This window comes from Augochlora pura, chromosome 3 (assembly GCF_028453695.1).
Source record: "Augochlora pura isolate Apur16 chromosome 3, APUR_v2.2.1, whole genome shotgun sequence".
NCBI classification, from domain to species: domain Eukaryota; kingdom Metazoa; phylum Arthropoda; class Insecta; order Hymenoptera; family Halictidae; genus Augochlora; species Augochlora pura.
The window spans coordinates 26,712,816-26,736,854 of record NC_135774.1 but is presented as its reverse complement, the minus strand read 5'-3'; the positions used below and the strand labels follow the sequence as shown (position 1 = coordinate 26,736,854).

The window sequence follows — 24,039 nt, the reverse complement described above, 5'->3', positions numbered from 1 at the left end:
CCCGCGTTCCCGTTCGGCAACAGTTACATTTCTCTGCTTGATTACCCGGGGGCTCTTTGGCTCGCCCGTAAAATTAGAATGCGAATGCGCCGCTTGTACAAACGTCTGTAATTACCGTCGCGTTTCTAAGCCGTGCTCCATTGACGGGTTACGCAATATCGACCGTCTTGCGATTCAATGACGCAGCGTGACATTATACTTACATTGATTTATTTCCATATCTCCAGTAGTCAATAATGTAACCCTTTTAAAACCAGAATGCGTCAGAAATTTCATGCATATGAAATTAAAGCTCGTGACTCATATAACAGTTACACTTTTAACAATTTTTAAATCTAAGCTTTGACGATGTCTATTAAAAATAATTTTGAAATGTGTTACAGTAATTTTAATGGCGCCGCAGAGTCGCCACTCGAGTGCTGAGGGTTAAAATCTATAAACAAAAGTATATAAAGACCATAGAAGAAATGAAAATTTCTTGATCCTACTTAGGAAAATATTAAGGATGAATAAAGGCTAATCATAGATAAAGGAATCATAGTACAAGGGTTTAACAATCAAGATTCTCCTTGAATTTTCCGAAAAAATTCGAAAGCATCCGACGAGCTCCGGAGTAAAATCTGCAGCGAATAAATCGCGCCATTTTCTGGAGCGGCGTGGAACAAACGAACCGGGTTGCGCTCAATGGCAAGCCGAAGTCGGACACATCCCGAGGGGCTAATTGATCGTGGAAGACCGAATCAAGACAAACAAGTTCGGGCTGGGAATCGACTGGGAACCGTCTTCGGGTTTCCGGGTCGCGGCCGATTCTCGCGCGGGAGGAACCCTGAGTCGGTGCGCGCTCCGTCTCTGTCGCGATCCCTTGTTCCTTCGCTCCACTCTCTCTCTCTCTCTCCCTCTCCCTCTCACTCTCTCGAATGTCTAAAGTGGCCGGATTAATGGCCGGCTGCTTACGGAGCCGTTCCAGGGCGCAGTTTATTCGGAAGAAATTAATCGGCCGCCTAGCCGCGGCGGAACGACCGCGCCGGACGTGAACGCATTTGTTTCGCGATGAATGCGGGGGCCCGCCCTTTCCCCTCCTCTCGGCCGTCACGGTTGCACCTGAGCCACGGTCCAATAGCAATTCGGCGGTTCGGGCTTCGCCGATTACGTAAGCTCGGGGGAAAGGAGCCGCGGCGGCGGCGTGCTGGTTTGGGAACAACGTCGGGACCGGCGGGTAGGGAATGGGGGGCGGGGGAGTGGGAGAGGGGTTGTCTTTCACTCGATTTAATATTTTTCCGGGCTGTCGATGCTCGACGCTCCTGTCGGCGGCAGCCCAGCGCGACCGCCGCGCCGCTCGATCCGCGAAAAACTACTACAGCGACGCGGGAACGGCGGAAAGGGATTTGTGCTATTTTTTAGCTGTTCAATGGGCTCGCGAAATAATCCGCTTGAAAAATGCAACGGTTAACTCCTCCCCCCTCCCCGGTTGGATAATGCCAGGTTAGATACGTCACGGAGATCTCGGATGGAAACTGACGGGCGTTTCTACATGGTTCTATAACGATGTAACGATGTAACGACCGGGTAATTATTACTGCGAAACGAGAGGTATTAAACTATAGCGTAGGATTGTTATGTCAAGGTTATGTGTGATTGTTATCGCGACGTGAATGGCTTAGGTATTAAATTAATTCGTACCGATACTGGGGAATTTAGGTTAAAGAGATGGTCTGTTAAACTTGACTGTTAAATTCGTCGAGTAAATGTAATATTATTGCAAATATAGCGAGGATAATGCATAAGATATTATACTATAAAGTTTAATGATTTGATGTAGCCATGTAAGTAATTTCTCTAGACGTAGTGTCATCATTATTATATACCATCACGTTAAGTGGAGGAATTTATTGTATATGCTCTAGGTTAATAAAAGACAATTTGCTATATATTAAAAATTATTCTATTTTTGTCAGGTAAAAGAAAGAGCACTGGCTTCTTGTTAGTACTATGTATTTAAGCAGTTGAACAAATGAGTCCTTTATAAATATCAGCAAGCTCTCCTCGAAAAAAATCAGCGCGTTTCTTCGTCGAACTTCGAATTCGCGAAAGTACAGATCGAAAAGTTGCCACGATTTCAAATATACCCATTATCTCGAAGCGAAACACGGCATGCGTCATTCCCGGTATTCTCCGAAAGTACCCTAAAAATATCAAAATCCTACTCCATCAGCATTCGCTAAAAAAAAAAGTTCGCGAACACAGGGCCGTTCCCGAGGCCTTCGAAAAGCGAGGCCTCCGCTTTGTCAGCATTGTTCATTTCTCGTCGACGAAACCGACACGATTTCGGCCGAATAAACTAGCCGCCATTATTCGAGCACTTCGCCGAAAATATAATTATTAATCCCGGGTTCGTTTGCGCCTCGAAACGACTTTCGCCGTTGAAAATCGACAGAGGACGGCTGGTAGGGAGGATAGAATTTCTGCTTCGAGCAACAGATCGCCGAAGCAAGCAGAAAGAAGTCCGCTCGCTCGGAATGTCCGAAGTTCCGATCGACTAGATATCTCCTTACAGCCGATGGACCGACTATGAATTCTAATTAGAGAGCCCGGCGAAAGAGAGACAGAGAGAGAGAGAGAGAGAGAGAGAGAGAGAGAGGGCGGCATCCAATTAACGGGCCGGCGGGCGTAAAAACAAATTCCGGTCCATGAAGCAGCGTCGAGGCCAACGAGCAGCTCGGTGAACTCTTCGGCAAGGTCCCCTACGCTTATTTGACCGCGGCGGTATCCTCCTCTGCCAAGTGACATTTGCGCAGACCATATTTTATCCACCGGTTAATTGTAACTAGCGCGTTAACTCCCATGTCTCGAGACATTGCTACACTGTTGCGGAGTAACTCCGCAACAATTCGAGCTGTTAACGCGTAAGCATGAAAATAGCTTAGACGTTTTGTATGTTCAATTATCTGGTGTATTTGTAGGCATTATAGTTGCTTTTTCGAAAGTGACGTGGAGTTTAGGGTGTGAAAGAAGGGTGAGTTAAGTCATAGTGAAGGAGTGGGGGAAACAGGGTCTTAGAATCTTTATAATATCAACGTTGGCTGCGGGTAACAGCGTTTAAAATAGATCATCATAACTGATTATAGTAACAGTTATATCTGGAAGCATTAGCAATTATAATTATATTATTAATTATGATGATAATAGCAGTATAATGCTAGTTATGATAATATTAATAATTATAGCCGCGAAGAGGGAAAATGTAATACTAATAATGATACTAATAATAATAATAACAATAATGATACTAATAATAATTATAACAATAATCCTAATGGTCAAATACAGTAAACACATAACGTCGTCCATTCAGCCACAAACGCCGCAGCCTGTAAACGTCCGTCGGATTAGCACCGACGCAGGCATACTGCGGGCGAATGATTAATCAACGATGAATAATCAATAATTAAGGGAACGCTTCAATGGGAACCGGAAGGAAAGTTGCAGCAAAGACGGGTGAAGAATGAAATTAGGGGGGCACAGCGAGGGAAAATTTTCCAACGAGGTTGCGAAAATTCAGGTGACGCGCATCCGCGAGAGAAAAAAAAGATAGGTTATTACCTCGTCGGCGAGGCCTTTGTGCTTATAAAAGGCTCGGGCTCGTCAGCGGGGACGGTGGAAATTCAAAACGCCGCGCGGCTCCTGAGCCAGGCCCGGCTCGGCCCGACCCGGCACGGCGGACTCGTGTAAAAGTTATCGGGTTTAATGAGAAGCCTCCGGAATATGCAATAGTCGCCTCTGTCCCATTACGAATTCTTTTGTCCGGCCCGGGACGCGGTCTCAAGTGCGAAATGAGAGTTCCCGAGTGGCCCCGCGGCCGTTCCAGCACCTGTCGAACACTGAGAAATGATCCGAAACCCTCTCGTTTCGACCCCACGCTGCTTTATCAGCGTCTCTGTGGCGTCACGACCGAAGCGGAAAAATCGTCAGATGTCTGTGTATGGATGGATGGATTTAACGAGTGAGAGTGTTTCATCTGGAGTGCTGTTTCGTAATTTATGATGCGAGGAAATAAATATTAGTAAATTGGAGGTGTTATGAATATTTGTGTTAGTGATATTAATAGTGTAATAGTATAATGTAATAATATAATAGTATCATATAATAATGTAATAGTATGATGAAATAATACAATAGTATAATATAATAGTATAATATAATAATAATATAATATAATAGTAAAATATAACAATATAAAAGTAGAGACGTGATTTGGTCGATCCTATGATAAATATCCCCTTTACTCTTCAAGTCAATTAGTTTATTAATCTTCTTGTTTACCAATAATGTTTGAGAAGGTCATAGACAAGTAAGGACGACGAGTATAGACTACGAATAGATATTGTAGGTTAGGTGAAGTCGAGTAGCATCTCGACAGAAATTGTACCATCTTTTCAGCAACGAACACTACATGGTATCATATAAACTACTGATATAACAGAGAAAAGTAACCAAAGAATGAGTCGAAGATATAGAATAAATATTTTCGATTAGATTCTGCGTTTATAAAAAAATTTTTTTTGGAAAATCTGCTCGATACATATACACTCGACGAAGCCTCAACTTCTATAGGTGTTATACTGTAGTCTATTTTTATGCTGGAAACTGGTTGCGTATTTGTAAACATCGCCGGTGATATTAGTTTTTCTATTATTCTTCGCTACAATCTCTAAACCAGTCACCGCTGGATTTTTATTTCCGTAGTCATATGTGCACAGACTATTGTGTACACTGACGAAATATGGAATATTGAACAGTTCAAAGAAAGAAATACCATGGCGTTTGAAAAAACTGAAATTGTGAAACAACCCTTTCGGGTATGTACGTAGAAATGTAACGAGTGGGGCACAACTATGTTAGAGAAATCGCAAACGTAATTTTTAGAAGTATTTCTGGTAATAAAAGTTAACTAAAATCCAATAAGATTTATCTCGATTTTCACAAAAAAAGAAGATTTGAATGAAGAAAAATTTCTTCTATTTTTTAAACTTATTTTTCGCAGAATCAACTCCTAGCAGACAGTACTACCAGTTACATGACACCTTGTATATTATATAATTATTTATCATTAATGTTTACGCTTGTATAAATAATTACTTCATGTTCCAATATACAGGCTGTTCCATGACATGTGAAACCCATTTCAGGCCACACAGAAAAGCAATAAAAAAGAGAATGGTATAAACATAGGCCCTTTTTTCATTTCCAACAATATTTTCCTTTTCTAACAAATCACCAGCAGCACCGAGTCATTTCCAACAACAAGACCTACCTCTTTTTTCATAATACCTGACGTATCTAGCCTGACTCAAATGTGACTCGCCATCCGACAGTTCGCTTTCGCACATTTCACACCGTATTTGTTCACATTCACAACTCATCTCGACTCGAAAACAAAGTAGAATAGAGAACGCGCGTCTACATGAACTTTTTTTTTATTGTTGTCACGCGTAGAAACCAATTCCCGGAACGTATTCCACCCACAACGAGACATCCTCTGTATTCCAACCAACAGCGTCGTTATTTATCCATTATTATTCCACCGATGCTCTCCCTATAAAATTATACAAACCAGTAACTCTCGAAAATATTCAACCTACCAATAATTCCGAAACAATGGAAAAACGTCCTGTTTTTCGCGAACTAACACTGAGTCTAAGGGCGTCGTTTATGATTTGTAAATGTAAATGATTGTAAATATATAAAATACAGCAATATGTTCTTTTCCGACAACGGAACACGTCCCGCGTTCTCAGAGCACCGCGAGCTCCGCGCAAAACGGCCCTGTCGCGCTCGCGTGAACAACCGAAATCGTGTTCGCAGTTTTAAAACAGTTGTAACCGCGAGGGAAGTGCACCATTCCGGAAGAACAACAGCCCGGGCCACTTTGAAACGGGACTTTATCCGGCGGAACGTTCTCGTTAACTTTTAAAGTAGATTCCGCGGGATACGGCGAGCCAGCTGAGAAACCAGATCCACGCTTTATTATTCGATCAAGATTACCTGCCCGGCCGGACCCCGGCGGCGGAAAGGGACGACACGGAACGATATTAAAATACTGTAACAAGAATATCGCGAGGACAGCGAGCGCCGGGATAAATGAAACCCAGCGGTGGTGAATGAACAGGCGCAACGGTCCGACAAAAGACGACACGATCCGCGGGCGGGGGCCGCGGCGTATTACGCGAGAATTTTAATATATCCTCGTCGCAGCGTCAAGCTGAAGGAGCCACTCGCTACCGAGGCTCGCGAAAGCTTGAGAGTCGTAATTTTTATTCCCCCGCGGAAAAGCTATCCGATGTGGCGGGGCTGTTTCATTTTTCTTTCTCTACCTCGCCCTGTATTTCCAGCTCTGTTTCTCTCGCGCCTGCTCTCTCTCTCTTTCTCTCTCTCTCTATTTCTCTCTCTCGCGACCGCTCTCTCTCTCTCTCTCTCTCTTTCTCTCTGCGTCTCGTTGCCATCCGGCCGTGCCGTAAAGAACACAAAATGACGATAAAAAGCCGCGATACCGTAGCGTTACGTTCTAATTTACGAATACGATTATTCCTCGCTCGTAAATGAATTTCGCTATCGCTGCCGTGCGTCGACGGTACGGGGAAAGAAATACCGACGCAGTTTATGGAATCTCGCTGCGAAACGCCAGCTCTAACCCATTCGGGCTTCCTTGCGGAGATTTAGGAAAATTATTGGCACGTTTCTTTAAAAGAGTTCGCCCAGAGATTGCCGATGTTTCTATCGATCGGTCATTCATTTAGAACTAAATTTCCTAGCAATATGGTACATTCTATACAATTGTTCTTTAATTTTTAAATAGTAGTGTTCATTTTTGTTCTGGTTATGTCAAGATTATGTTAGCTTATTTGAACGTAGAAACAACATATTACACTTTTATGAAAAAACATCCTCGATTTTAAATCAGAAATGTTTCGTCTTTCACAACAACGTTCGCAAAACAATCTACAAAAACGCAGAAAAATCCAAGATCTATCAACAATGTATTCCCCCCTCGGATTCCGACTTTCACGCAAATTAACTCCCGGTCGCATTCCCAGACTGCGAACTCGCCGACCCCGTGCCACGTGATCGCGCATGAAAAACGTAGCACGGAGAAAAGCATTGTTTCGCCCCGTATTGTAATTTCGCTGGCGGCTCCGCTAATTCCACCATAATTACATCGCGGCTCATCGTATCGATCGCGTCCAGGCGTCTCTATCTCCCTCTCTCTCCCCACCGGCAGAGAGCTCACGAAATTACAGGTCGCCGATCCATTACAAGGTTTTCCACGGCGGCGCATTCAACATCTTATTTACATATTACGAGGCGCGGGTGCCGTCGCGCGTACAGCGTTCGATACGCCCGTCATTGATTATCCGTGAAAGTTGCATACGTGTTCGCGCGTTGTAATGGTTCCCCGTCGGTGGCACGGCGGCCCTCATGAATAGTTGATGTCGCCAATAATACGGCGGATAACGGAGTAGAATGGTCGTCGTCGCCGTTCTCGTGAATCGCGGTGGCTGCGCACGTGTTGCAGCGGAATCGATAGCCCGCGTGGAGCGCGCTGCCGGTTTTTCAGTCGGAAATTTTTACGTCGGACGGTATCGGACGCCGTTACAATAATCTGAAATTCTATCAGCCGGCGATTCGAGACGGAACGCAATGCCAAGAGGATGGTCTACGATACCGGCCGACGACTGTAAATCATTTGGAACAACGTGGGACCAGATACAGGGATACTTGACGACAGTATATTCCTTATTCGCCAGCGGTGACTCTGCCGGTCGCGAGTTCGAAAAACAGAAACCAGCGCGTATGCACGCGCACTACATATGTATTAGAGAGTATACAGTCAGTCCCATAAGTATTCGTACCCTTGTTGCTTATAACAGAAATCTGTTGAAATCAAGGGATGCGTGTAAAATTTTGCAGTAAACTTTTTATTATATTATTTAACCCTTTACACTCGGAGCCATTTTAACTGTAAATCTGAAATAATTTTTCTGGTTCGTGGTATTTGCATTCTGTTTAACAAAATAAATTTTATGCATACAAATTTATTCTTGTGACTCCTACCAGCGGTTTCACTACTTGATAATTTTTTTAATCTAAACCTTATCGTTACAAAAAATTATTTTGCAACGTAACAGCATAATTTTAGTGGTGCCTCAGAGTCACCACTCGAGTGCAAAGGGTTAATATTTTTGGACGTGACGGAAGAGGAAAAGTTTGGTATAAATAAACTTTTTACTTGGTATAGAATTTGGTATAAATAAACTTTGTACATGTGTTCATTCATGATAAAAAGTTGATTGCAAAATCTTACACGCGTCCCTTGATTTCAACAATTTTCTCTTAGAAGCAATGAGGGTACGAATACTTATGGAACTGACTGTATATATCGTTGCTCGACGACGCCGGGGGGCACGCTTCCGATAGTAAAACCGATCGGCGGGGGACGCTCGGAAAACTTACGAGGCACCGCCGGATATCTCGTCGACGTGCCAGGGAAATTGAGTTCGCGTATCGAGGCCCGCCTGCCTAGAGCCACCGGGAACACGCAAATTTTATTTCGAACACTTTTGGCCGAAATCCACGGGGCGCAGTCGTTCCGCGAAGGAAATAAACGGCGACGGACGACGACGTTCTAACGCGCGGCGAGTCGACGCCTCAACGAAACCGGCTTGCGAAGGATGTTAAGCGACAAGAAGTGAACTCTTTGACGAGGAGAGGGGGATAGCGCTGTTTTAACCCTTTGCACTCGAGTGGTGGCATTAGAAAAAAATATAATAATAGTACTCAATTACTGTATCATTCATTATATATAAATATAATTAACTACAAAGTTTAAAAAATTAGAAAATAGCTAGCAAATGAATGATACTTCGAAAACTGCTTTAAATAAATTTCCCTAACACTTGAAGAAGAGCATTGCTCAATTAAATCACAATTGAAAAAATGAAGTCATACATCATCCTCCACTTAACCAACCCATAAAACATAAAATTAACAAATTACACGAAATTTCTAAAATCGACATTCGTCCAGCCTTTTGTCTCAAACGTTCCATCATGCGACTTCTCGCGACTCGTTAATTCCGACCAGAGACCGTTGACAATTCCTTGATACTTCGTTCGCGATTTTCCGTCGACCGACGCTCATTAAGAAGTTAATTCGCCGTCGAAACGAGAGACGACAAAATATATTAGCGAGAGTCGGCTTGTCCCGTAAATTCGGTTCGCTTAAGTCGTCTTAATAAATTCGCCGAGAGAAAGAGGGAGAGAGAGAGAGAGAGAGCTGGACGAGAGAAGTTTCCGTGCATCGACGGGGCTAATTAACGGGTTCACTTTGCAACGGCCGAGCGCAACGAAACGCTCCGGCGAATAGGCGAAATAGTTGCGGATAGCCTCGCGGGGACCAAGTTCTCCCCGGCGGGCGGGTCGAAATTTCTTGGTGCGCCGATTGAAAAGGGACCGTCGGCGTTCCATCGGGCCATTCTGCAGCGGAAGACATTCGGAACGGAGCGCGGCAGCGTCGTCGACAATGCCAGACCGTCGGGGGACTCGGTTCCCAAGCAATTCCGTGCTTTAAACCGTCGTCGCGTCGTCGGCAGAGCGATCTTGTATGACGGCGATGTAAACCAGCCGGATCACGTGCGTCACTTCGTAAGAGTTTACAAGCGCGCCACGGAGAGCATCAACGGAGAGAGACCATTTACCCGTCCCGTCGTTACAACGAACGTTGTTGCCCGTAAGTATCGCCAGCCCCTCCCCCTTTGCCCTCCGCAACCCTTTCCACGGCATCTCCTGGCAGCCGGTCGCGTTCACCACCGTAAACAGATTACGCCCAGTCCGGACACGATTTAAGGGAGGTTTCGGAAGGATGATCCCTTTACGACCGGACGAGTCGTTCGATCGTGGATCATCCATCCCTTCGAATCGAACGGTAATGGTGATTAAATGCATGAGATTCGACCGTGCGTTGCAATACGCTGCGATTTCAACCGCTGCAAACCGGTCCTCCGGTCTGCAGCGGTAGTTGAATCTTTTTACGGCCACGGTCGTTTTCCCGCGATTGGCTCCGTTTCTTCATTTCGTGATGTAACTAAAAGCGCTACACCGGCAGAAAAACACGTCGATTCTACTTCGGCCAATGTAGTTCCTTAAGTGGAAACGAACGGCCAGCCGTGGTCGGAACGTTCGGTTTTTCATCCCGGTAGAAGAAGCAAAAGTTTCGTCGATAATTTCGAATCGAACGGTGCTTTATTTTCTTTTCTTTTTTATTTAGATCATCGACGGAAGTTTCGCGAAGCGGTCGGAAGTGGTTGTTTAAATTCCAACGTATTCGATCAATTCGTAATAATTGAATTTCTATGGAAGACACGTTCCGGATATTTTCTTTCGGTGCCCGTAAGTGGAAATGTCAAGCACCGCTCGGACGTAGCGGTCTCTCGACGTTGGTTTGATCGACAAGCGGACGGAGACGGTACTGGGCAGACAGTCTAGCTTAGATTCTATAGAATCCGATGAATTATTGACGATTCGATTCCATGCAAGATGTTCTGTATAACTATTTCTGGGTAGACGAAGCGGAAATGTCGTTCGATGGTCGAACCACTTTTCAGGGCTGCTTTTACACGCATTTATTCCTAAATTTTCAAGAGGACGCCGATGAGCATTAAAATTCATTTTTATTATAACATATTTGAACAAAAAAAAATTTGTCTAGAATGTATCGAATGAGAAAGAGTTCTAATACTACCCCTTATGATAAATATTAACTTTCTAGCTTCGCTTTAATTAATTAAATTGCTTTAACTATATGGGGATTTCAGTGGCTGATTGTCGACGTTGAACGTGTTAAAATTAAACATACAAAAGACGGAAGTTTTTAAAATACCACGAAAATTTGTTTCTATACAAAATATGGAAAATATTCCACGGAGCTTACGAGAAAGCTTCAGACAATTCCAAACAATTATAGACCAATATTTAATAAAATAAATCGCTCTAAGTGAGTCACTGCGTAAGTGAAATCAGTGAAAGAATCAGGCATTAATCAGACACTCCAAAAACTTCGTCCAAACCACAAAGAACCTTATTCTACTAACAATATCTACTTAGTCCACGAATCGTCGATGCAATAATCTCCGAATCAGCCAACGCAAGGATCGATCCCGCTAATTCCCTGCGGCAGCGTAGCTCCAAGTGGAATATCCGTCCATGGTCGGACGGTTAACGCGAGTTCTCCCGCGCTCAGATTGGCGTCCCGGTTCCGGGATTCGGAAGGCGCGCGGAAGAATTTCCGTCTGATCGCGCGCGGCCGGAAGCGGCGACGTGGCTGCGAGGGGAGAGGGGAAGACGCGGTGGCGGCAGTAGAGCCGGAGGCAGAAGCGAGGGCGGAGAGAGAGGCGTCCCGGAGCCCCGGGGTTAATTCGTGCGGGGGCGGAGCTCCGCGAGCGAGCACGACTTACTGTCACGGGGCACCCGAGCCCCCCGTCTCTCTCTCTCTCTCTCTCTCTCTCTCCCCCGAAATTTATTAGAACTTGTAACGGATAATGCACCCCGGAGATACAAGTTCGCCGCTCGTCGCCCGGTGCGCGCCACCGCCACGGCGCGCGAACTTAATCGCATTAGGAGATTGAAGCACGTCCGTACCCGGGAGGCCGCTCCGAAACTTAAACAAATGGCCGGCCCCTCGCGCCGCCTCGCTCCCCCCTTCACCCTTTCTCCGTCTATTTATCCGGGCTGCTTAACAGACCTTTCGAATTGTTCCGCCCGGCCAACGGGAATCGTTTGCCTTTACTCCGTCGCCGGAAACTTAGACGGCACCTGCACTCCTTCAAAACTGACGTTTTGAGGGATTACGGCTGGCCCGGAGTCTTCCCGGAGCATCGCTTGCTCGGCTAGTTAACCCCTTGCAGTACCTCTATCTTCTCAGTAACAACGCTTAAACGATTTTCGACTGGAATCATCTCTTAGGAGGGAAATGAAATCGATATTTATACAGTTTATTTTGAAAGTGGTGTAAGTTCATTTTCTCTTGTTCCGAGAAAATTAAAGGTTAACATTAATTAAAAAATTTAGGCAAATTATATGAAGTCTGGCAATGTTTCTACCATTTATCAATATGTACATTTTTCTTATGCAGTAGAAAGGGACCGCATAAAAAGAGTCTCACTTAGAAAATATGTGAAAGCTTCGCGAGATAGCAAGAAAGTGCTTTCCAAACAAAATAAATAATTAAATTACACGTTGATACATTTTAAAAAAATTTTAATTTCTAATTTTAAACATGGAGAGATATGGACTTACATCACTTTCAAAATAAATGGTCCATTTATAATGTGCCTACATTTAATTTAGTGCTTAAACATTAAAAACAGAAATAAAGAATTTTATTTCGACTTAAAGAAACAGAGTAACATTCATACTTAACAGATCGTTATTAGAAATCACCGTCACGAGTCAGACTCGTCAACGGACGGCAAGGGGTTAAACCGGAAGTTCTCCCCCGATACCGTCGCCTAAACGAGCGAGCCCGCTCGTCCGCGTGGCTTGATTATTCACGAATTTTATCGGGCCGCATCGAGCCCGAATACCCGATACATTAACTAATAATCTTCTCTCGACTTTTTAGCTGCGGCGTTTTCCCGTCGACGAGCAATTCCAGCGGTTTCCGATCGAATAACTCGAAAAGGTTTAACACTTTCCCATTAACTTAATACGTGCTTTGAATTGGAATGATCCGCGGAGTCTGACTATGCTTTTAACGAATCCGGAGCTTGTTTACTGCTAAAAGCTTCTCTGTTAATCCTTCGCACTCTGATGCGGCTGTATGTTCGTGCCCAAGTGGTATTTCTTTTTAATTATTACTCGCTTTTTGGTAATATAAGGTAACCATGTTGAATATATAATTACAAATATATACTCTAATTAACCCTTAGCACTCAAGTGGCGCCAATGAAAATCGTTGTATCATTTCCAAAATAATTTTGACACTGTCAAAGACCCTTCTATTTAAAAGATTGTTAAACTGCATAACAGTTTTACGATCTACTAGACTCAATTTCATATTCATAAATTGTACTCACAAGTTATATAAAATGGAAATGCAGCTGGTTGAAATATTTTATATCTATTTTATATCTAGATTTAAAATGGCCTGGAACGCAAAGGGTTAATTAGTTCCTAGAGAATTTTGAGGTAATATAATTTTTATTTCGTGCAGCAAAATCATAATTTTATAGCAGAAATATCTTTCAAGTGCTAGAGATTAACACATAAAGCTTGTATTCAATTTTGCTGCGAACCGTTACGATGCGGTGATAAATATCCGAGCCTCTAAAAACTTGAACAACTCTCGGCGATGAATCGCGACGCGATCAGAGGTTCGTAAACCCTCCAATTATCTTTCGAGTGCTATAAATTGCTACTAAACGCGAGCGCCGATGAACACAACAGGTTATGCCAGTTGTTCCGCGCTGTTTCGAAGCAATTTCTTCGGGCGACGCCGACGACAGAATCAACCCCGTTTCTCACGGCGATCGGCTCCCAGAAAAAATAATACCCAGTACCCGTCGCACCGAGAGAGGCGATCGCGCCGTGACAATCTGCGCCGGGCCGGGGGCCTCCATCGATCACGGTTTAATTATACGCTTCTATTTCCGCCTTCCGGTTCGCCGGCGAAAGAAACTGGTCCGCGAACGCCGGACCGTCTCCCTGTCCCCCCTTTGCCCCCTCTCTCTCTCTATCTCTCTATGCCCTCTGTCCTTATCGCTCTCGCTGTCTCTCTCGCTCGCTATAAATTCTGCAAATGTTTCAGAAGTCGGTCCCTTTGCGACAAAGAATCCCTTAATTACAGACTAATGAACGGTGTAACTGCTAGGCAGGAACGAAAGGAAAAAGGGGGGGAGGGGCGAGCTTCCGACTTTATTTCCAACCCGGACCAGGGAAGGCCGATGGTTAAAGGAGTCGCTCGTTGAACGGCCAGCGAGGAGAACGGCCGCTTTTATGTTCGAAACACTTTAATCGAGCACGAGTCCTCTTCTCCGCTGCTTCTGCCGCCGTCGCTGCTTGGGCCGGTACCCTTTTAAGTGTCCGCTGAAATCCCGGCACTCGCTCCGCGGAATATTTCACGACGGCCGTGGTACCTTTGTCACGGATCCGCTGGACGGTACACGGTAAACAGCCCAGCGAACGCGAATCGGCCACTCCGGCCGACCTTTACCCTTCTAACGAAGTGCAGGGAATTGGGGGAGGTTGTACGAGATTTATCACGCGTCGCGGATTGGCTCTCGTTTTTGAGATGAGTTGGATACTATTTTAGGTGTTTTGAAGAAATATTTATCGAATATGTTCTTTTAAAGACGAATATTTTACTGGAATAAGGATTAGTTGTTGTTATTTCGTAAATTAGAAGGATTCGTTATTTATTCATATAGTTTGTGATTAATTAGGTTAGTTGGTTATTTATTCGAACGATTCGCGATTTATTTGAATAATTCTTCACTTATTCGAATAATTCGTGATTTATTTGAATAATTCGTGATTTATTTGAATAATTCGTGATTTATTCGAATAATTCATGATTAATTCGAATAATTCGCGATTAGTTCGAATAATTCGTAATTTTGTAAACAATTCGTGACTTATTTGAATAATTCGTATTTAATACGAGTAATTCATGATTTATTCAAATAATTTGTGACTAATTTGAATAATTCGTAATTTATTCGGATAATTCAGTATTTATTCGAACAGTTCATGATCATTTCAAATAGTTCTATATTCGCGACAATTTTTACGTGACTATCATGATAATCAAAGTATTAGTATACTAAAATTCGAACTTCATTTAACTCGTTGAAAACTGTTCGCAAAAATTGATCATGGATAGTTCATCATAGGATGATTTCACAACGCGATCGATGCGAGTCAACAAAGATTCAATCTAGCACTTCAGTCGAGTTGTCCGTAGTCATAACAGTCCTGTGTCCCCGATTAATGGAGATAACAGAATCACATAAATCGACAGCAACGAACGACGTCTTTACGTCGTTTTTACGACGGGGAATACTTTGTCCCCTCGAAAATCTCGTTCTGTTACTTAAACTTCATATCCCCTGGCAATGGGCACTTTACGGGGATTCGGATGATTTGTCTGACTGCCGGGTACCATGAATACCCCATTAAATCTCCTTTTTACGTTCCTGTTTGCAGGTGGAGCTCGAGGATGATCTCGAAACTCGTTTCAGCTCGCTTTGCGAAATTTTTCACGGAGTTCGCGGAAAATGGAGAGAGGACGCCGTCGAAACATTTGCATAGGGCTTACGACACCCGGCGAAATTCTAAGTATATAAATTTTCACTTTCCTCGGTCTATTGCCCGGCGGAATCGCCCCGGATCCGGGTCGTCTGATCCGGCTTCACGCGTGACCAAGATCAAATACAGGGTGTCCCAGTTTTTAAGGTTCAAACTTTGCCGGTTCAAACTTCTTAATAAAGCTCTATATGAGCTATGTTTACATAATATTTTTTTCTTTCTTTGTGCCATAGAACACACTGACAAAACTTGAACCTTAAAAACTGGGACACCCTGTATATCTGCTCGCGGAGGCGGGGAACTGGTGGACAGAAGAGATTTCGAATACGTCGGTTGCGCCGAGTGGTAGATCGACTCCGATATCCTCTTATCCGAACGGCCGGGCTATTTTCCTGTTCTGGCCGAGAGGTAGAATCGGCCCCGGTAATTGCTCGGCGGTTTCGAACTGTCCTTACTGTGTCTACCAATTTACCGAAATGATCAATTTGCTTGTAACAGACACGACCCAGAAAAAAAAGAACGGGAATCGCCGGCGAAATACGGGGCTCGTTACGCCGACGAATTTTACAGGCTGCCGTGTGCCCATTGTCGTTCGCACCTGACCACGCTTTTTGCCGGGTCAAATCGACGGGAAAATTGGAATCCTAATTTCCTCGTTGGCAACTTTATTTCAACAATAGCTACCTTTTTTCGACCGGAGAATCCACGGAAACGTTCGAGGAACGTGCGAACGGTTACAACACGCTGGAGACATTGAGAGTTCATTAGTAATAAATACCAGCAATTAGAACAATGTTACAATTTGAAACTGTTATGTAATGTTGCAATTTGAAGCTGTTGCATAACGTTACAATTTAAAGCTGGAACAGAATGTTAGAATTTAAAGCTGGTGCAGAATGTTAGAATTTGATGCTGTTATATAATGTTACAATTTTGCTTGAAACAAAAGTTGAATAATGCAATTGCTATAAATATATCATGCTACCATGCTAGCAGACTGTAACAATGAACTGCGCGAACTAATTACTGCACGCAGTTTGCTACCCAGCTGCATATGAGCCAAGAAAAGGAAAGATTAATCACAAAGGTTACATTTCCACGGCAAAAATGTTCCTCGAGGGCTATTACGTACACACGAGTGTGTAACAACTCCGCATAAAAATCGTGAGAGTTTCGTTAAAAAATCGTCAAAACCAAAGCGGAGACAGTCATTTCTCCATATGCATTTTCCTCGCCGAATTTCCAAGGGGACCAGAACTCCGCCTGTTTCCAGCAGTAAAATTAATCGAGAGAACGGAAATATTTCCGAAAAAAGTCGATCGGATCGCCTCGGGAAACACGAAGAAAGCCCATCGCCGCGTAGAACGTACCCGTCGCCAGCGTCTCCCGCGGAATTAAGGTTAAAGGATCGCTCTTTTTAAAGTCAGTGACGAGACGACAAACGGTCGAATGAGATTACGGGGCTTACGGTGCCGGGGCCCGGTGAAATTCGCCGTTACCACAGGACCGCGCGGCTATCCGTCCCTTTCCCTTTTTCTTCTGTTTCCCTCGAACAGCGGCAAGCTAATCGCGTTAAAAGATTGAAGCACCGGCTCCGTTGGCAGCCCGGGGGTCAGAGCCTGCGCTTCCCATCCTCGGGTATTTGTCGCTCTTCATTCGTCACCGCTCGGGAAAAATCCAAAGGGTCGACGGGAACGGAGGGGTCAGGGGGGGAGGGGAGAGAGACGGGGGCGGTTGGCTCGCGGGGCCGCCGCGCGCTTCTGCGGCTGCGAGATTGTCAGCCGGCCGTAATAGCGGGCGGCCGTCTCCCAGCTAGACGGTGAATTACGGTTTGAGAAAGGTACCGGGGTGAATGTTAAGGAAGATTCATTTCCGTCGCTCCTTTCCCAACGTCCGCGGGGACTTTCGCGAATCCGGGCTCCGCGAAATTCCAGCGACCAGAATGCCGGCGTAATTGTGCGCGCGATGCCGCTCCCTCCCCTCAAGAAACCCCGTTCGACCACGTTATTAAACTGGGAACCTTGCCGTCGCGGAACTACTTTTATTGCTGCATTAAGTATACCGGAAGAATATCTTGCGAATCTGCTCTTGAGATGCTGGGATGCAGCGCGACGGTTTGTTAGGGGTGATCTTTAATCGGCAAATTCCGCGGGAGACGCGATTGTTCCTCGTGACGGCACTGGAAATTAAAATGTTACGATTCTTGATATTTTTGTGATCGGTAATTAATGTTAAACCCTCGATTTCTTCTACTCGTGATGCGATTTAATTCTTTATGCACTCGTGTAGCTTCCAGGTTACATAGTAATATATCGACAATTCACCAAATAATTTTAGAAATAATTTTAGACTTCTCCACCTATCTGTATAATTTTAGATCTGTCCTCCTATTTTAAGATATAGATATGTAGATAAATATAAAATTTGTTTGTCTTATATATTTGCACATTACACCACTGTGGCGACACTGGACAGCATAGTGTTAAGATAATTTGTATATAAATTATGTAACTGTGTATAATTGCATATAATCATATATAAATTATATTTGTATTATATATAAATTATATTTGTACTATACATAAATGATATTTGTATTATACATAAATTAAAATAATTTCTATGCAAGCCACTCGACACATTTGAGAAAATCATCTCGTCCTGCTCTTTCATTTGGTCGAAAAAGTCGGTGGTCCGCTAAGGGTTAAACATTCGAGTAGATGCAAGCACGCGTTAAATATAAAATTGCTTTCTCTTCTACGAAATAAACGCGATCGAAAAGATTCGGATCATATTAATTCCAAAGAAAATTGTACGGCAAGGGGTTAATCCGTGTCAGCTGTTCCGCCCGAATCGCCTGTTTTGCATGTTTCATTAACGTAAACACTGTGAAAGCACGTGGTCGGACACGACGCGCGGCCGGAGCCTTGCTGGTCCAATGAGAATTCTCATGGAAATCCGTCGGACCGAACGGCGGGGTCTCGTTACGAACAGAAAAGGAAAGGTGGAAGGACTTCCGGGTCTTTATATTCCCGGAGAACTTAATCCACGGATGACCTGCCATAAATCCGCTGCGCGGCCAGGCGAGACGCGGGCGCCGCGGCCGGGAGGCGGTGGCGGAGGAGGAGGAGGCACGGCTGGCATCAACAGTCCCTAATAAAGCGAGGTAGATAGCGCGAGCCGTCTTAATAAACCATTAGATCCGCGACACGGGCCATTATTCTTGCATTACATGTATCCGTGGCACGGATGCGACCGCTTAATGGCGAGCGCGCGCGCGCGCGCGGCGCCGAGAACCCAAGCGCCGCGCCTCTCGGCTTTCACGGCTCGCGAGCAGACGTATCTCGCGCGAACTTACGGCCGACTTCAGTCAACACGGCCGACTTAACGCGATAAGCTTATCCGCGTGCTGTTCCGCTCTGGTCCCCGTCAACCAGCTTCTCTTTTCATTACGATACCCCAACGATTCAACGCGGCTAATTATCTCGTGATCGAATTGTCCCGCGATTTTGGGAGGAATGAACGGTGAATGATAGAAAATAATTATTATTATGGTAGAATAATATTTTCAATAAATTCTAATAATTATCTCTTAATCAAATTTTCTACAATTATAGAGGAAAGGAACCATAAATTTCCAAAAATAATAATAATAATTACAGTACAATAATATAATATTTTCAGTAAATTCTAACAGTACAAAATCCAAAATAATAGATTAAAAAATTGAACAAACGAGGCAAATGAGTAACAAGTACACTATATACGCATAAAACCGGAAGTCGAATCCATCACCTAAAATTTATGGCTGCCACCATAAAACTTATCGAAGAAGCCCTGCTCCCCCAAGGTAGAATTTCCAAACGAATAGAATTTCCAGGCCTCTTTCAGCGTTCATGGGTATAACGATCGGGGTGTCCCGAAAAAGCCATCGCGGAAGTTCGCCGGTTCCAGTGTCGCGCCGGGGGGTTAATTAAACAGAGAAGCGCGACGGCGGTAACCCTCCAATTAGCAAGAGCGAGCAACGTGATCGATAGTGACCATAAACCACGCGGCGAACGAATCCCGGTATTCTTCCCGGTTGAATCGCATCTGGAGACGGTTGCCGGTTCGTTTTCTAGTCGGAGATCGCAGGTTCGTTTTCAAGTCAGAGATCGCCTGGACGCGGGGAAGAAAGTCCCGAAAAAGTGACGGGAAAAGGAGAAACGTGGGAATAGGAGGGAAACGGAAACGCCGTGAAGTTGCGGGAGTCAGCTACGTGCATCGAACTGTCGGGCATAGAAATCCAATCTTGGACGGCGTTTTGTAGTGGGCAACGTAAGCTGGTTCCGAGGGGCTCGGGATAAGGGTGGGTTTCAACGCTGCATAAAAGGCAACCGTCCGGTCTCTCCTGCTCTTTCTTTCTCTCTATATATATTTCTCTTTCTTTCTCACTCTATTTCTTTTTCTCTCTCGCTCGCGTTCTCTCTCTCTCTCTCTCTTTCCCTCTCTCTTTCTCTCTCTATTTCGTTTTCTCTCTGTCTCTCTATTTCTCTTCCACTTTTTCTCTCTTCTCGCTCTCCTCAACCGCATCTTGTTCCTCCTCGCATGTCTGCCACAGGATATACTGTGAAAATACTCCGACTTGAAATTGCTTATACCGTGGGACTCAAAAGTGGCCGAATCTCGGATTCGGGGTCCCAAAAACTGATTTCAGTAACACGACTTCTTGATATTTCCACCGATCGACCACTCGGCCAATAGTTTTCCGAAAAATAGTTTGCAGTTGCTCGATATTCAACCCTCGGACTGCGGTTAGATTCACCGAGTGTGTCTAAATCGTCCAAGCGATAGAATATTGTATATAATATTAAATAGAATATTGTATATTATATTATATAGAATATTATATGTAATATTATATAGAATATTTTATGTCATATTAAATAGAATATTATATATTATATGTTATTACAGTGCAAGGAATTAAAGTAGATTAAAGTCAGATAATTTCACATCAGTAATTTTCTCGACAACTTTATTAATTTTATATTAAATTGCTAGATGTATATATTACCTAGCTTGATAATCTCTAAGCAGAGATTTTATATGACGAACTAAAAAATTCAAAAATGGTTCAGAGAAAATCCCAGGCTATATTTAAACAATTTTCCTCCGTCTTTATAAATTCTAAAAAAATTCTACAGAACTCTATATTCTTATTTTTATAATCGCAGCTATCGGCTGTATCGTATGACGGAAAAAAGTTCAGAAATAAAGAAAGCAGAGCCTCGGATGGAGCGCGGCAAAAATGCTTCCGCATCCCCGTCGACGCCGCATAGGATATCCCGTGACCCGAGAAGAGAAATGCACCGTCGTTTCGTCAACGAACGGACGAGAATCCAACACCGTGCCGCAACGGTGTCGATATCCACCGCCCGGTGACCCGATAGGGCATCCATCTCGATCCCCGTGTTTTTTCTAGACCCCATTCGGCCCTGGTACCACGGCAACGACCGCGCTCGCAGGATCATCCGGTATAATCCTGCGACATTAGGAACGCCCCGTAGCCGACGCGGAACTACGGCGGCGGCGGAACGACGGCGACGCCGACATAGAAAACCGAGTGGCTTTTATCGATTAGAAAATAGAATCAACGTCAGCCGGTTAATCGAATGCTTCAAACTCCCCGGATCGTCCTAGATAATACGCGCGCAGCCCGCCGGAGGAATTACACAGAATGGGATCCTAAGGCTCTCTCCGCTATCACGGCCAAGTGCCTTTCTCCCTTGCAACCCTATCCTATAACCTTTCGTGACCGAGAACGAAGAAACCCGAGACCACGGTTCGATGAATTTAGATTCGGCTCTATCACGACCCTGACAATCGTTCGCGGCGATCGATCGATGGATTCGACCTTCCTCGAACCAATTCAGGCCTCCATTGATCCCGTGCTTGCTCGGAGGAACCGCGGCGTACGAAACCCGTTCCACGGAAATAGTTACCGGAGATCCTCGGCCTTTGGTCATTTGCCGTTTTAATACAATCGAGTCTCGCTCGAGATTCGAATCTTTATGCAAACGAAGAGCTGATCGTTGACTGGTTTTTTTAGATAATGGGAGGAGCAGAAGTTCAAACTGTTTTTAGCGTGGAAGAGGAATGGTAATGCGCGGATGCTGTGAATGCGCACTGATCCGTAATCATTGATCGACGAACTGAGTAAATAAGATCGAAGGTGGCGGTGTAGGATACCGTGGGGTGACTAATGGCTGCGTCTTTGTTTTCCGGTAGAAGTAACTTTATATTTATCGAATAGGGCATGTTAACCTGCAGCTTTCTTTTTAACAAGGGGTATTTAAATTACCTGAGTAAACAATTGCAGTAATTTAATTAGATGAATGACTGTTACACTAGGAACAGCAGAAAGACTAATACTAATTTACAAGTAGTATGTTAAAAAATATATTTGGAAAAATTTACGAATAAAATTGAGAACTATCATGAATATCCTCAATAATAAACGTAAATTGTCCAATTCAAAATTTCAACTAAATAAAAGATTAATAAAAATGTATTCGACAAATATAAAGTTAATTGCGGCCTGAAACCAAACAAAGGCACAGTAATTGGTCTAATCAACACAGCTACCCTGTGTTATCGATATTTCTTTGACAGCTCGATCTTAGCATAAAAGTTCTCGATAATTCGATGCAACACAATCGGTATAATAGCGTAAAGTACACGGCCTACATTCTCTATTGTGCTGGCGATAAGGTGACCGGGCTATTTTTAGAAATTCCCATAAAACGCGAGTGAGCTGTCACCATCACGCGCGTCATCCGGCTTTCCCAAGAAATAATTAACTCGCGGGCAGGTCGGGCCAGGGAAAATTGTGTTTTAAACATTAATCGTGCGCCGGGGCGTCGAGTGCACGTGTCTTCGCGTGTAGAGCCGGCCGGGTGTGCAAGCCGCTCGCGGCTTTTGCACACGGTATCGTCGGCCACGATATTCTCTATCCAAAACTCGATCTCCGCCTTCGAAAGGGAAATTGCGGTTTCGATCGATCCGATCCCCGAGCGAGAGAGGACTCTCCGCAGCCCTGTGTGGCCCCGCGTGTGGGGCTTCGCGCAATAAAATGAAAAATAAAAACTCACCTTGCACTTGGGGTACTCTTCCTCGGGGGTGGGTCTCTTCCATCCGAGCAACGGGGGTATGCATACGAGGGCGGACAGTAGCCATACGAGGGCTATCATGAGTGCCGCTCTGGCGGGCGTCCTCTTCTTCAGGTAATTTACGGCCTGCGTGATGCTCCAGAACCTGTCGAGGCTGATCAGGCACAGGTTCATGATACTGGCCGTGCACAGTAACACGTCCATGGCGGAGTAAATGTCGCACCACCAGTACCCGAAGATCCAGTAGCCCATGATCTCGTTGGCGAGGGAGAACGGCATGATCACCAGCCCGAGAAAGAAGTCAGCGACCGCCAGGCTGGCGATGAACCAGTTCTGAATGTTTTTGAGCGCCTTCTCGGTGGCGATCGCGATGATCACCAACATATTGCCTACGACGATCACGATCATGAGCAGCGTGGCGAGGACGGACGCCAGAACGATGTGCGGCAGGGTGTAGCCGGATGGGTACATGCTCTCGCCGAATACGATATAGGTCTCGTTGTAGTGGCTGCTGTTCCACGGGAACGGCAGGCTCTGGTTGAACGTGTAGTTGAACGGTCCCCCGAAGTCCTCCATGATGCCGCCGAGGCCGAACAGCAGTTCGAGCTCGCGTAGTCCTTGCGCGTCTTCCTTGTCGGTGGTGCTACTGACACCGATCTCACCGGTGGTGGCGTCCAGGCCGATGGTGCTCCCCTCACCGCTGCCGGACGCGTCCAGCTGGTCGGTCTCGTTCGAGACCAGCTCGACCAGGAACGGCGACAGCCCGGAGGAAGAGGAAGAGGAGGATGAAGATGACGAGGACGAGGACGAGCCGTCCGGATCGGCGTCGCCTGTTCTTGTCCCGAAGCCGAGTCTGGTGCAGGCACAGCCGATCCTATTGGCGGTGTCCTGGCCCAGCGAGACGGTCTCCTCGGTGTTGTTGTTACTGTTGTTGTTCCCTTTGGCGGTGGTGGCGGATTCGCTTGGTCCTTGGTCGCCGCCGGGTATCGCGGTCCCGGGGTCCCCGATGCTCGCGGTAGCTAAACGCAGCAGCCGGTTGGTCAGCAGCTGCTGCCGGTAGTCGTCGTCGTCGTCGACGTCGCGGTTGCCTTGCCGGTGATGCTTGGCGTGGGTCTCGCCTCCGACGGTGTGGGCCTCGTTCAAGGAAGACGTCGAGCCGCCGGCCGGTCGAGACCACGTCATGTTCTCCTCGAGCTCGTTGCTGGACCCTGCTGCCGTTGTCGGACTACCGGCGTCGATGGTCATAATGCTGCCGAGCTGAGGCATCACTCGCACCCTCGCCGTCCACTGTTGATGCTATCTCGACGAAGTCGAGGCGGACGTGGTGGCCGCGCGCGAGTAACACCGTGCACCGGGCGCCAGCTCGAGTAGCAGCAGCAGCAGGATGGTGGTGGTCTCGTCGCATCTCGAGGCCAGGGGCGTCATGCCCGTTTCAGGATGATCGCATCCTCCGCCGAACAGAGTGCTCTTTTCGCCTCCCTTGCTTCCTCTCTCTCCCCCCTCCCTCTCGCTCTCTCTCTCTCTCTTTCTCT

The 24,039-nt window shown here is 45.4% G+C and overlaps 1 protein-coding gene across 1 annotated transcript in view; it reads right to left on the bottom strand.

The window, feature by feature from the left end:
- The window catches only part of Octalpha2r (alpha2-adrenergic-like octopamine receptor), a 189,448-nt gene extending 165,675 nt beyond the window's left edge, over window positions 1-23,773 (bottom strand). Inside the window, exon 1 of the mRNA XM_078197469.1 lies at window positions 22,490-23,773. Coding sequence (XP_078053595.1) covers window positions 22,490-23,773 — 1,284 coding nt within the window. The remainder of the gene's footprint in view (window positions 1-22,489) is intronic.
- Between the last annotated feature and the right edge of the window lie 266 nt (window positions 23,774-24,039).